This window comes from Zerene cesonia, chromosome 3 (genome assembly GCF_012273895.1).
Source record: "Zerene cesonia ecotype Mississippi chromosome 3, Zerene_cesonia_1.1, whole genome shotgun sequence".
In the NCBI taxonomy this organism is placed as follows: domain Eukaryota; kingdom Metazoa; phylum Arthropoda; class Insecta; order Lepidoptera; family Pieridae; genus Zerene; species Zerene cesonia.
Genome location: NC_052104.1, coordinates 1,865,164 through 1,879,210, shown reverse-complemented (window position 1 = coordinate 1,879,210; position 14,047 = coordinate 1,865,164). Strand labels below are relative to the sequence as shown.

At 31.6% G+C, this 14,047-nt stretch overlaps 1 protein-coding gene across 1 annotated transcript in view; it reads left to right on the top strand.

The window, feature by feature from the left end:
* The first annotated feature begins 2,741 nt into the window (after positions 1-2,741).
* Positions 2,742-14,047, top strand: part of LOC119836037 (probable 2-oxoglutarate dehydrogenase E1 component DHKTD1 homolog, mitochondrial) — a 29,869-nt gene continuing 18,563 nt past the window's right edge. Inside the window, exons 1-8 of the mRNA XM_038361217.1 lie at positions 2,742-2,987; positions 4,285-4,411; positions 6,284-6,449; positions 6,766-6,982; positions 9,149-9,310; positions 9,965-10,038; positions 12,663-12,776; positions 13,305-13,418. Coding sequence (XP_038217145.1) covers positions 2,861-2,987; positions 4,285-4,411; positions 6,284-6,449; positions 6,766-6,982; positions 9,149-9,310; positions 9,965-10,038; positions 12,663-12,776; positions 13,305-13,418 — 1,101 coding nt within the window. The 5' untranslated portion in view covers positions 2,742-2,860. The remainder of the gene's footprint in view (positions 2,988-4,284; positions 4,412-6,283; positions 6,450-6,765; positions 6,983-9,148; positions 9,311-9,964; positions 10,039-12,662; positions 12,777-13,304; positions 13,419-14,047) is intronic.

Sequence of the window (14,047 nt, the reverse complement as noted above, 5' to 3'; positions counted from 1 at the left end):
TTCCATGTAAGTTACTCATTTCACCGACGTATTGATATTTTTGTTTTAAAGTCGACAATATTGAAAAACGTAAAGATTTTTTCCTTTCATTCATTGTGCTTCTGAAAAATATAATTTTATTAGATTACGAGTAAAGCTTCATATATAATAAAGTGATTTAATTTTATAAGTCCTTATTTAATTAATTTTTTGTAAGTATTTTAATATATTTTATATGTAATAGCGGGCAACTGAACTCCCCTGATGGTAAACGATCATGACATTGAACATGACCATTGCAGATTAAGAGCCTATGCAAATGCGTTGCCCGCTTTTAAGGTATAAGGATACGTGCATAAAGGAATGAACTGGGAAGGGTGAGGAAAAGGATACGGACCTACAGCTCCCAACGACATACAGTAGCTACTATGTCACCCAACTAGATCTTCTGTGAACGCTTTACTGTTGCGAGCAGACCCATTTCGTGCCGATGCGTGCTCGCTCGTGCTCAAAGACCAAACCTTAGAACTAGTATAGTATTATTATCTGTGGTATTAGAAAATAGGTCTTTGCATTTGCAATGATGTTGCACATATTTATGCTCTATGATAGTCGCATAGTTGACTATAATGTGTACGGGATTTTAAGGCGGTAGGGTGATTTCGTTCAAGCAGAATTTATTTCCTTATTTCCTTATTTTCTATTAGCTTTTGTGAAAAGCTCTACGGTAAGCGTTAATGAAACTAGAGGTTTTATTCAAATCAAAACATTTATTATCATTATCGAATATTAATCAAACAGGATCATTGGAATTGATTGCGAGGAAGCAATAAAATAATTCTGTATCAAGATTCATGGATCGTTGTATATTTTTAAACTAAAGTAAAGAAATGTGAGAGCGTATCGCCCGAGGAAAAATAATTTCACACCCAATTGAGATTTTCGTACAACCATACTCAATAAATAGAAAAATAAACGACCCGTTTTCTCTATATTAGCATTATCTCCATCTTAGTTGTTTTCACAAAATGTTTTGCCCGGTATAGAAAATATCTTTGGGAAATACTATACTGGAATTTTTACTTTTCATTGAGCTCTGAGTCTGTTTTCTATTAAACTAAATTTGAAATAAAAAATACTATAGATGACCTAAACACTCCTTTGTCATCCAATTCTTAATATTTCAAATATAACATAGGTACATGCGAAGAAGTTTTATTTTTTCTATTTGTGTAATCGCTTTAGATTATTATTATCAAATGAGATTATAATGAAATGTTGTTATTTCTATATTTATATTTAACAATGAAAATGTGCCGCAAACACGTAGGGAGTAATTAACAGTTTATAAAAATTAACATCTTTTCGTAAATTTTTATATATCTACTTACTGAACTTGTTGGTTATAAAGAGGTCCAAAGTCATGTACAGTAAATAAAATAATGGATGACCCCGTTTTGTGTTTTACTTAATAATGTGATTTTATCTTTGCTTACATGCTAACTGCATTAAATGTAACGTGATATAACGCAGTAAATTGTCAAATGATATTATATTATCGTGAAAATAGTATATATTATCTAATGGGACTATGTGTTAATAAAACTGGGTTCGATCGGTGGTCGAGATTCGAACTTTTATCTAAACGACTGAAAGTTAAATTGTCAAAAAAAAAACAATATTTAATACTGTGCTTAGTTATATTACTCATTGTACGGTATCATGGATTGTACATTTTTCTTCCTTTATTTTACTTAAAATATATAATTGGGTGTCAGTCATTTTGTTAGTTTTTATTTTATACTACCTGTGTTGTGCGGTGTCACAAGTGTCCTTTAAATCCCAATTTTCCCGTAAGAATATTGAAATAAAAATAACCTCAGTGATTTTTCATTATATCGGCTATCTGCTGGAGACGTCAAGTCAAAATCGGTGCACCAAATTAAACCGGTGATTAGCTAGAACAAACAGTAAAAAAAATTGTAAAAAAAAATTTCGACATGTACCATCTGCAATGTAAATTAATTTCAAATTTTAATGTTCTTTTTTCATATTTTTTTAATTAAAAAAAAAAATGGTTTAGGTAAGGTTGCAAGCAATGAATATATCTATTTCATTGAACACCTACGATTACTTTCTTTAACGTAAAATTCTTAGCGAGCTAAAGCGATAAATTTTTATCTTTGTTTTACTTTAAATATTTTTATCTATACTTTTTGACCGAAACTTCATTAATCTACCTTTCTGATTTACATAACAATAATTACTTTTATTAAAGAATTCCTACATAATTAAAATGTATTATATCGTTTATCCGTGTCATATATAAATGTGAGTTATTTACAAAATTAGTGTGTCACGAATTTCTATATTATTTAATACAAAAGCATACCTTATCTGCCGTTTATTATGTGCTATCATTGGTGTGATAGTTGCTATGCTTTTATCATTACTCTATACCACCTTGTACCTTGATAAAAAAAAAACACTAGCATATAAATAAATCAATAATAACAAAAAGAACCTTCAATTATGAATTAAACCTTTCAAAAAACAACAATAGAGTATGTAGTAAAATCGTATTTATTAAAGGTAATTTGAATGTATGTAATAACTCTCATCAATACATTTTCGTTATCAGTAAAGATTATTGTGTCATACTATCAGCTGACAAGCCATTCACACAGTCAACAAGGCAATGAACACAAACCAATATTTCTATTTGTTCTGTAATCTATATCGCTATCTCGCTCACCGCCAGTCCATATTCAAACGCGGCGTAAAGCGCTCCCGCGCACTTCTCGTTTCGCTCGACCTTGAACCGGGTTAATTGAATTTGGAACGTGCTTTTTGAAATGTTTTGACGAAAAAGTGAGTGAAAATGATTGCGTTTATGAAAGTGGGAGCGGGACAGGTAGTGAGGTGGCGGGGATCGCAGTGTCGATGGGTTAAGTACCATTCGGGAGTCGGGGTCTTCGGGCATCGGCCGAGAGAGGTGAACGACAGCGGTATGCGTCTTGTTTTTGATTGCAATGTTCTACATTCGTAATTTTCAGTAACAAACTAGAAGTAAGCGATCGTTTAAGAAAATCTTTGCGATTTATGATTTTCCTTCAGATAAAACTATAGCAAATTCAACATAGATTGTCGATTGTTGATTAAACTAAAAAAAAATAATTATCTGTTATCAAACATGTGATTGTGTATTCTCGTATTATCTCATATTTGCTCCTTTGCTGATTATTTCGTTAATTTACAAATTTCTCATTTATTTATTTGCAAAACTAGAACGGGAATATTCACGAACTATTGCTCTCAGATATTCTGTTAATTTTTGTATAAAATCGCTAATGATAAATACACAATATCTAAGTAAATAATGCTAAATAGTCTTACCTATAAATTATAAAAATCCAATATATGTAAAAAAAAAGTTAAATATCTTTCCACCATCTTAGCTACTGCTGTGGCTTGTTATTCCTGACCTACTCTCTATTCAAGTCAATCTTTCTATAGAAGCCAACAATTTGCCATTGGTGACACAGACAACATAGATTTCGTAGTATTATCTGAAACGTCACAATAAATAGGATAGTGAATAAATTACGTGAAAAAGTCGTTTTAGAAAAAGGATCAGTGAATAGGATTTTATTTTTTATGCGAGTCAAGCACGTTTCTGAACGACTTAAGCCAGCTTGCACCGGGTTAAGTGCGTGTATACAGGTGGGAGTAGCTTTCACATGTTTCTGTGTTTAATTTTTTAATTTTATAGCATTGAAATGCTTTATAAATGAGATATTTGGAAAGAATAGAAAAAATTCGATCACCGTCAACGGTAGCAACCGCGCTACGGTTTGGCAAAAAACGCGGGTTCGAATCCCGCCTCGTGATCGAATTTTTTCTATTCTTTCCACATATATCATGTTACTGTGTTTCATACTCGTCATCCCACACTTCCCAGTCTATTCCCGATGCCAATATTTTTCTTATCTCCTACCCGTTAGATCCAGTCAGTATTTACGAGGTATAGCCTCGTGAAAAAAATTCATGGGTGGCGGTGGTTGCTTAACATCATGTAACCCATCAGCTCAGTTGTCCTCTCTAACTAAAAAAGGAATCTGAAATGCACATGTACCTACCTGGATAATAATTTTCCTTTTCCTATTTTCGATAAAAACGTTTTTACTACTCCAATTTCTTACTATAACGATAACTCAATCATTTAAGTATTATAATTATAACATTTATCTTATAAACTATCAAAAAAAGATTAATCTTCATCTTAAACTTCATATCAATTTACAGAAATACCAGAAGACGTTATATCAAAACGATATGAGAACTGCCGTGCGCATCAGCTAGTTAATGCATACCGGACGTACGGTCATCTTAGGGCTACAATAGATAATGTCGATTATAAGAATGAAAACAGGTAAATACGATGTAGTATTTAACTAGACGCTCGTCCCGGCCTCGCCCGGGAGCTTCATTCCATTCAAGATTCATTCCCAAGGAAACATTTAATCGGAGTATCCTATCACCCAAGACAGCTCGTACCCTGTCCTTATAACAAGTTTTATCAAAATCCGTTCAGTAGTTTCAGCGTGATTGACGGACAAACATCCAAACAAACAAATTTTCACATTTAATATAATATTAGTACGATTTCATACACATAACAAACACTAAACATTTTTAACTGTTATGGTTCTCTTGATGTTGTAAAAGCTCAAAGATGTAACTTAACCGAGTAATGAAAATTGTACTTAAATCACCAATTGTTCATAAAACAATCCCGGATAATTTTTCCAATAGTAACGCAATAGTACCTCCTCCTTAGTAAAGTGGTTAACGCGTGGGGATAATACTGAACTGAAGGGTTCGATTCGCGGCGGGGACCAACAACAAAGACGAGAAGACAAATCAATTATTAGTTCGCAAAGAAAATCGATCAATGAAACAAATGCTCAATGCATTTGCTCCATACTCCAAGGGTACAATAAATTCCACATAATATGAGGACAAAATCAATTTCAAAAATAAATCATTAAAATCTCTAATCTCTAATCTCAAAATGGATAAGAGGATTCTATACAATTAATGATGAATGATGAAATAAAAATTTTTCATTTTACAGTAAACTGTATATACTTAAATGTATTTTCGGATTATATTAGTATTTCGAATTACACTAGCCCCCCGTCCCGGCTCTATTCGGGCTGACCCGGGCTAGAAGCGAAATAAAATTTTGCCAATGACATTCACAGATAACGAAACTTTTACTTTATAACCGAGTTTTTAAACTCGATTCAATAGATCCAGAAATTACCTCCTACGTCACAAACTAACAAATTCAGGAATTTCATAAATTTTATAATATTATAAGTACATAAGAATACATATAGTTTTTGAATAACTGTATGATTTATTTTGACTTTTTTACTCTCAAATAAATACTGCAAATCATTTTGCTTCTTGCTACAATGTAAATACGTACGAAATAAATTAAAACCTACATTTATATACTGCGTTACTTGGCATTGTGGATTTGGTTGGTTTCAGTTTTAATCAGTTTAACGAAATTGGATTACGTTGATTAAATATAAATGATGGATTCGAATAACCACCATTTCAATGCAAAATTAATGAGATTTATAAAATTATTATGTAAAATTAACGACCCTTTTTATTGTACGGTTTAAATTATTTTAAAGAACAACAATTGGGACAAGAAACAATACAATACATTTTATTCAACACACATAAATGAAGATGAAAGAAAACAAGAAAGAACTATCTATCGCATACAAAAAATATGCTTACAATTTTGTAATAATACCTTAAAACACATTTGTTTTCCCCTTTCCCATATTGATAATACACATCTGAAGATTTGTTTGTAGGAACGCTCATCTCAGGAACTACTAATTCGAACTAATTATAGTTTTCTGTGATACATTTGTTGAGCAAAGCTTATAAACTAAGCACCATATACGACGTGTGTAGACCGCGAGGCTTAGGTAGGCTGAAATAAATCGTAATTTTTGTGTGAATATTTCTCTTTATATTTAACTTCTAGTTTTAAAGCATTGAAATGCTTTCTATGTGAGATTGATTTTAATGAACAGCAATAATTCGATCACGAGGCGGGATTCGAACCCGCGTCTTTTTACCAAACCGTAGCAAAAAATTCTCATCTTTCTTTATATTTATACGTACTAGTATATATGTCAAATATCAATTAAAATATGAATATTCATATCAAATAATACTCAATGTTTGATACCTATGTTTATTCTTACAGGAACATAAAAGAACTGAGTTTATCCAGGTACGGGCTCACTTCAGAAGACCATGTAGACCTGGGTTTATTATACGGTCACAATGGAAAGGGACCAGCTAAAAATCTGATAGAACAATTGGAGAAATTATATTGCGGACCTATTTCATATGAGTTTTCGTATTTAGAAGTAGGTTTGTTTTATATAATATCTATAAAATACTGCGTTATAAAAATTTGAGAAAATGTAAATTTAAATTTAAGAGAATTTTGATGTCTCTTATTTCATCATTATTTTTAAGAAGCGTATTGTATATGAATGTACCTAATACATACAATTCCAAATAAGACAATCAACGTTATTGAATTATCTTGAACGAGAAATATTCGAAGCGTATTCCCGAAATAAAATCTACACCCTACATATAATACACCATTTCTAATATACTTCAAGAACAATAGTTATTATAATAAATTTAAGATAAATGTACAGTTTCTTCTTATAGACAGATGCAGAACGAGAATGGTTCGCCCAAAGGATAGAAAACAGTTCGGATAGTATAGATAGGGAGAGACGTCTAGAAATTCTAAAAGAACTATTAGAAACCCAGATTTGGGATAAATTCCTATCGGTTAAATACCCCACTGTAAAGAGATATTGTGGGGAAGGCGCTGAGTCTCTATTGACTTTCTTCTCAACGCTTATTAGAAGAACTGCGAATGGTAAGTAATATTTCACTAAACCTTATTAATTTTGTATCGAATTTTTACATTTCTTCAATCCATCAAGGCAAATCATTGAAATCCTTCCAATCGTTCTGAGTTATAATACGTGTAACTCATACAACTTCTATAAAAGATCTTCTACTAATACAATCAGGCCACATTTTAAACGAAATATAAATTTTATTAAAGAGTAAATAATTCTAGAAATGTTACACTGTTTCATATATAAATTGATTTGAAATATTAATTACCAATCTTTTAGAAATTAAAAACTTTTCAACGGATTTTAAACGCGATTTATTCATTATATTATTAACCCGACGTTTCGAACACTTTACAGCGAGCGTGGTCACGGGGAGACTGTAAAGTGTTCGAAACGTCGGGTTAATAATATAATGAATAAATCGCGTTTAAAATCCGTTGAAAAGTTTTTAATTTCTAAATGTATAATACTCGCGTGAAACCAAACACAAGAAAATACTATACCAATCTTTTGTTTTGTACTAATTCAATCGTTTCACCACCAAAGTAAATAACATATGTGTTGAGAAGAGTAAATATATTTCCTTGTACCTATTTTTTTAAGACAAATACTCTAGTAATAAACAGTACGTGATAAACTTGGCTTTCCGCCCGCTGCTTCGCCCGTGTTTTTTGAAAGAGATCTTTTCTTTAGTTCCCAAGTTTTCCCCATAGTTCCCATTCTCATGGAATATCAGGATATAACTTTGTACCAAATTTCATCCAAATCAATTGATTGGTTAAGACATCAAAAGCACAAATCTGACTGCAAATCAATTATTTTATTTACCCCTAAAATAAACATATTGTCAATCACATAAATCTCTCTAATTTCCCCTTTTTTTGTGTCGTCTCCACCCTCAACATATATTTACGTTTGTTTGTGATAAGAACAGTTGTGTAAGATAAATGGTACAATAAAATTAATGAAGCCCTCTCCATGTTGATTCTCTAACAAACCAGACCAATTAAGGATAGGACTAAATGGAAACCTTGGCTGCATAGTAGATTAATCTGTACCTTAAACATTTGTACAATAATTGATCTTCTTTTGTCAATTTCGATAATCAGGAAAAAAACCATTAGAGATGGTAATTTACTAAAGATATAAAACGGGATAATCTTTTCTACATTTACATGATAAACTGAAAAAACCATACGCAAAGATAGTAGAGAGCGTAGGATTAACAGATGACTTTTCTGGCATATGTCAATTGGAGAAAGTCCTGTAATCTGTGGTCATGTTATTCGTTCAGTAAAAACGCAATAACTTTCAGGTATCATTTTATTATTATTAGTAATTCAATAACAAAAACGAAACGCGCAGGAGCATCGATGACAGAACGCATCATTTTATATAAACATAATTCTTCCACGATGCAATTTTTGTCACCTATAATTATTCTGTTCATCTTCTCTGTAATAGCGTTATATCCCAAAAAGAAAACATTTTTTTTCCTACTTTTAACATGTCTATTCCATATTTCGATATAAGATCAACACCCACTGTAAAACCTTATAAAATCAATGAATAAAAACAACCGAAACTAAACCTTTTTAATATAAACACGGATAAACTTTTCAATATACCTACCCACAATTCATTAAACTGCCGTCAAAGCGTTGGCTTCATTTATTTCCTATTAGGATGTACACGGCTTTGACATTGTGTAAATAAAAACTCATAAAGATTGAATATAGAAAAGAAATACAAACATCTGCACCAGTTCAACAACACGGAAAAACATACCACACATTTCATTTCATCATCATCAGCCCATATAGGGTCCGACTGCAGGGATAGGGCCTCGAATGTGGTTTCGGCCATAATACACCACGCTGGCCAAGTGCTGGTTAGAAGATATATCACATCCGCTAAACACGCACGCCGTCCCATAAACCGCATGACGTCGAACTTTTGATACACGGACATGTCGATTTCCTCACAACGTTTCCATTCACCGTTTCGAGTAATGGTGATATGGATAGTGTGCTAAATTGAAAAATCTAGAATAATACCTGATTTAGAATTCCCTCACTCGGGGTTTTTCATTGAAGTCCGAGGTCGTAACCACTCTGCCACCACTGCTTATATTTTATTTAACTACCCACAAATCGTTTTCAATTCCAATTGGATTACAGACGGTATTCAATACGTGACCCTTGCAATGGCTCACAGGGGCAAGATAAATACCCTAACGAGCCAATTGCAATGCCCGCCCGTCAAGATATTCCACAAATTTAATGGCAACCCAGAATTTCCAGAAGATGCAAACGCCGCGTGTGATATTGCAACACATTTGAGTAAGGAATTTTATTTTACATTATTATTTTTATGCGATTTACGAAATAAAATGTTGTTTGTTTGTAATTTCTCTTAATGTGCAAATTATTTATTGATTTATATATATGATTATTTTTGTGATAGTTATATATTCTGTACTAGCTGTTAGTTCCGGCATCACTCGCATGGTACCTGGGTGAAAAGTAGCCGATGTGTAATTCAGACTTTATAGTCTTGCAAAAAATATTAATTTCTATCTCTGCAAATTTCATACAAATACGATAAGCTAGTTTCGTGTAAAAGAGTAAGAAGGATCAGTACATCCATCCATACTTACAAACGTTTACGTTTATAATATTTACCAATATTTAGATCCTGGATCTACCGAGCTTTGTTGTTTGAATAAAGTTTCGAATATTTTCATTGTTTTCTAAGAATTTTATCGCAAGTTTAAACCCTTTGTCTAACAAAGGAGATGTTGGTATTACTCCTTTTGGATTTCTTGAAAATTATTGAATTCTTATTTTAAAATTGATGGTAATACTAATAAATTGATGGCAAATCAGTTTAATTACATACATTAAAGTTATGAATTCTGAATTCACAAAAAATAATTAATTTAATAGATCATCACATTTTATAACCAATACATAAAGTTTAAATTTATATTACAGGCGCTTCAGTAGATTTAACTGTTGATGGAAAGTCCGTGAGATTCTCGATGCTCAACAATCCATCACATTTAGAAGTAAGTAATTGTTTAAATTTATTGTTTTTATTGTTCCTTATCCAAAAAGACCTTTTATGGAAGTAAGATTTAAGGTAAAATAAATAAATAAGATCAATTTTACTCAATTTTGTTACACTTAATTTAGGTAAACTTAAGAAATATTTATCTAACCTAGGATTTACTATAAGGAATAGCTTAAGGAACTATGGAGGTATTTTTATAACTAACAAACCCAAACGAAACGAAAACAATATTAGCCGAATTTCGCAGTGGACCTAAATGATAAGTCCTAATTGTGAAAATGGTAAACTAATGACTTGTAACTTTCGCTAAAATTGCGTAAACTGTTTATTATAAATGTTTCGTATTCGCCCAGTCTTTACTTCTTACTACGAAAATTAAAAATTGTTATTATATGAATATTCAAAATATATACTTATCTATGTAAATGCAATAAAAGGTTAATCGCAATCTTCAAAGATAAATAAACATTCTATGAAACACTTTACGATGAGACCGCTTATAAGCTGAGGGTTTTACATAACATTACTAATTCATAGTCTAGATATGTTATCAATCAAAAATGCTGTTTTTTTAATATTAAAATTATAATTATTCACATTAAACAAAAAAGAGTGTAACAATATCGATAGATAACTTCGCAGATGCTCTTAAAGCACTACTTTTGTTAGTCGAATTGTATATTATCAAAAACTTCTTTTCAACCGACGTCCCAAAAACGAAGGAGATTCTTAATTCCTATGGATGTTTTGGTATTACTCGATAGCTCCATGAGTTTTCAACCGATTGACATTCCTTTTTGTGTATATAAAATTGTTGTCATCTTTTTAGTATTTGGAGTGGTACCTCCCACGGTCGTTATCGCTTAAGTCTGGCTTACAATTTTCTTATTAAATTTCATCTATAATATTTAATATTACTACTCCTTTCACGCGCTTCATTACTTATCTTCGACGTCACTCAAGAAACTGATATTATTAAAGAGTATAATTTTAGACAGCGTATAAGATTTCAAAGCCCTTACGTATTTATTAATTCAAAATATAAATACATTTTGATTTTATTAAAAAATTATATATATGTATATTTATATTTAATATCAAGTCTATGAAATATTTATAGTAATAGAAGAATAAAAGTATGCGTACAATTATCTAAAGATGTTAATGACACGACAATTACATTGTTTTCCTTATGCAATCGATGTTCGATATCCGATCAGTCATAAATAATTAGATTAACAAATTATCCCTAAATTTCTAACTGGATCACGAAGGCCGTTTACCTGAAACGTCAATTTATATGCAGAGTGAGTCGTAACCAAATGGAAGTGAATTCAGAAGAATTTATTTGCTTAGACAAATCCCCAATTTTGAATCATGAATTTATTCAATTTGTACGATGTCTTGAAATCTTTAAAAACTTTATGTTGTCATTATTATAATATTTCTATCTATAAAATCCATGTGTGACAATGTTAGTTACTGTAGGACTCCTACTGGACTGGTTTTTATGATATTTGGTGTGGATATCGGTTGGTCTTAGAATCGGTATCCATTTTTCATATACCTGAAAGATAAGAGTAAGGCAGAACAGAACTTGCCGTGTCAGCTTGTATAATGCGGTGGTGATCGTTTACCATCAGGCGAACCACCGGCTCAGTTGCCCGTTATGACATAAAAAAAAAAATATAAAGACTAGCTATTCGCCCCAATTTCGTCCGTAGTACAAATATGCAAAGATCACGTATGAATCCAACGGATACAGAATTTTTAACGTCGCTCCAGTGGTTTGTGAGATTACCGCCTAAAACGTCACAAATTCGTAAATCCACAGACTACCTGTTTTTAATAAAAGTATAGATTTACCTGAAGCTATATAAGTTTGAAAGCACTCGTTTAATGTTTAGTTTGACTGACAATTCAAATTATTTCCAGACAAAAGGCGCCTATTTTGATTTTCAAAGGATATTTTCGATAGCTGTCCGGAATCATGAGATTCAGTCATTTATAAAATTCACTTAGAACAAATATGTATAAAAATTAGTTGTTTTTTTTAAGTTCAAACGTTTTCTAATAAGGATTGGCTCCATTGAAAATACAGCCAGTAGTAGTAGTAGTAGTAGTAGTAGTAGTAGCCATATAACACCTGAAACTCTTGAATACTCTTGTATTATATCCATTAAGAATTGCAATCTAAAATTGCATCATATAAATGTTTACGACATTTAAATTGAATTTCATATACTCCATCAATTGTCGTACCAAAACACACAGTCGCTTCTGATTCATAACGATTCAATATTGAATGATATTTATCGTCGTATTTCATTTATGTTTATCCGAGACGCCATGATGCGAATGCAGCGCAATAAAAACATCATATCTCAATAGTTATAAATAAATAATTCTAACTATGAATAGCTATGAAGAATATAAAATAGAAGACATTATATTCTTATGATTGTAATTCTATACGGTTTTAAATAGCCGAAAAGAATCTGAAACACGAGAGATTACAATGTCTATGGGCTCCGTTTCTTGCTTTACTTTAATATTGTGCAACTTCTTTTCTTCTTATATTATTGTATTTAAATATATTGTATGTTCATATTTTATTAGGCGGCAAATCCTGTTTCAATGGGAAAAGCACGCTCCAAGCAACTAAAGCTAAGGGAAGGGGACTATTCTTCGGACAATTCGTCAAGACTTGGCGATAAGGTTATGAACGTTCAAGTAAGTCAGACAGTATTTTTTTCGAATTCGTAGTATTAAATGCTTTATTTTTATATTTACAAAATGTAACGAATAGAAAAAAAAACAATTGTTACATATCAAAGATTTCCGTTCGTTTCATTATTTGAAATAATATTTGATATGATACGAAGTGGTGTTTTAGGTACATAAATTGAGAAGAAGAAAATCTATGTGGGACCAGGCCTTTACTATCCCACAATTAATTCGTTTTTATGGCACACATTGGCTTGGTCGTAGCATTGTTCATGTAAAGATATGTTATCAGATAATCATAATACATAATTTTTTCTTTCATAAATCTAAACTGCCTTCAAGTTGTCATAAGTAAATTTGAATGGGACTACATGGGATATATAAACCTTCCTCTTAAAATACTCTTATCTATGAAAAAAAACATCTAAATCATCGGATTTAAATTAAATCATAAAAACTATGCATCGGCATAGTTTTTTAAATTTGTGACGTGTATTTATTATGTAGTGATAACACAAATAAAAATATATCTAGATACACGGCGACGCAGCCTTCACCGGGCAAGGAATAAACCAGGAAATGCTGATGATGTCCCAAGTTCCACACTTTGATGTAGGAGGTTCTTTGCATGTTGTTGTAAATAACCAGGTAAGTGTATTATTTAAATTTAAAAGAGAGTAAAGAGTAATAATAAAATAGGCTCAATAGTAAACTCAATATAAATTCTTAATAATCACAAGTAATAGTGTTTCTTACTGAATTCGTTAAAATTGTTTCCAAATGCAAAGTTTTCTCTACAATCCTGGAATGAGCATATTTCCAATGCTCTAACTCTCTCATTATCAGGTGACTTCATTCGTTTGAATACTTTTGGCTCTAACAGTTCTAGTATAAGTGCATATAGATAGATTTTTAGAATGGCTCAATTATTATCAACTGCATTCTCATCATATGAGAATACTAATCTTAGTGAACATATGATGTATAGTAATTCCCAAGGTTAATGTCCATGCTGAAATTAACACTATTGTCATCTTACTCATCTTGCACTGTGTCAGAACTACCTAGTACTTATTATTGTGGTCTATCTATTATTTACACTATCATTGATAGATCTACTAGCTGCGCCCCGCGGTTTCACCCGCGTAAATCCGTATTCCGTAGGAATATCGAGATAAAAAGTTGCCTATATGTTATTCCCTGGTTCAGACCATATTACCGCAGAACTTCTTAAAACACTTGGTGATAATGGCATAGATTACATACTTTCCATCTGT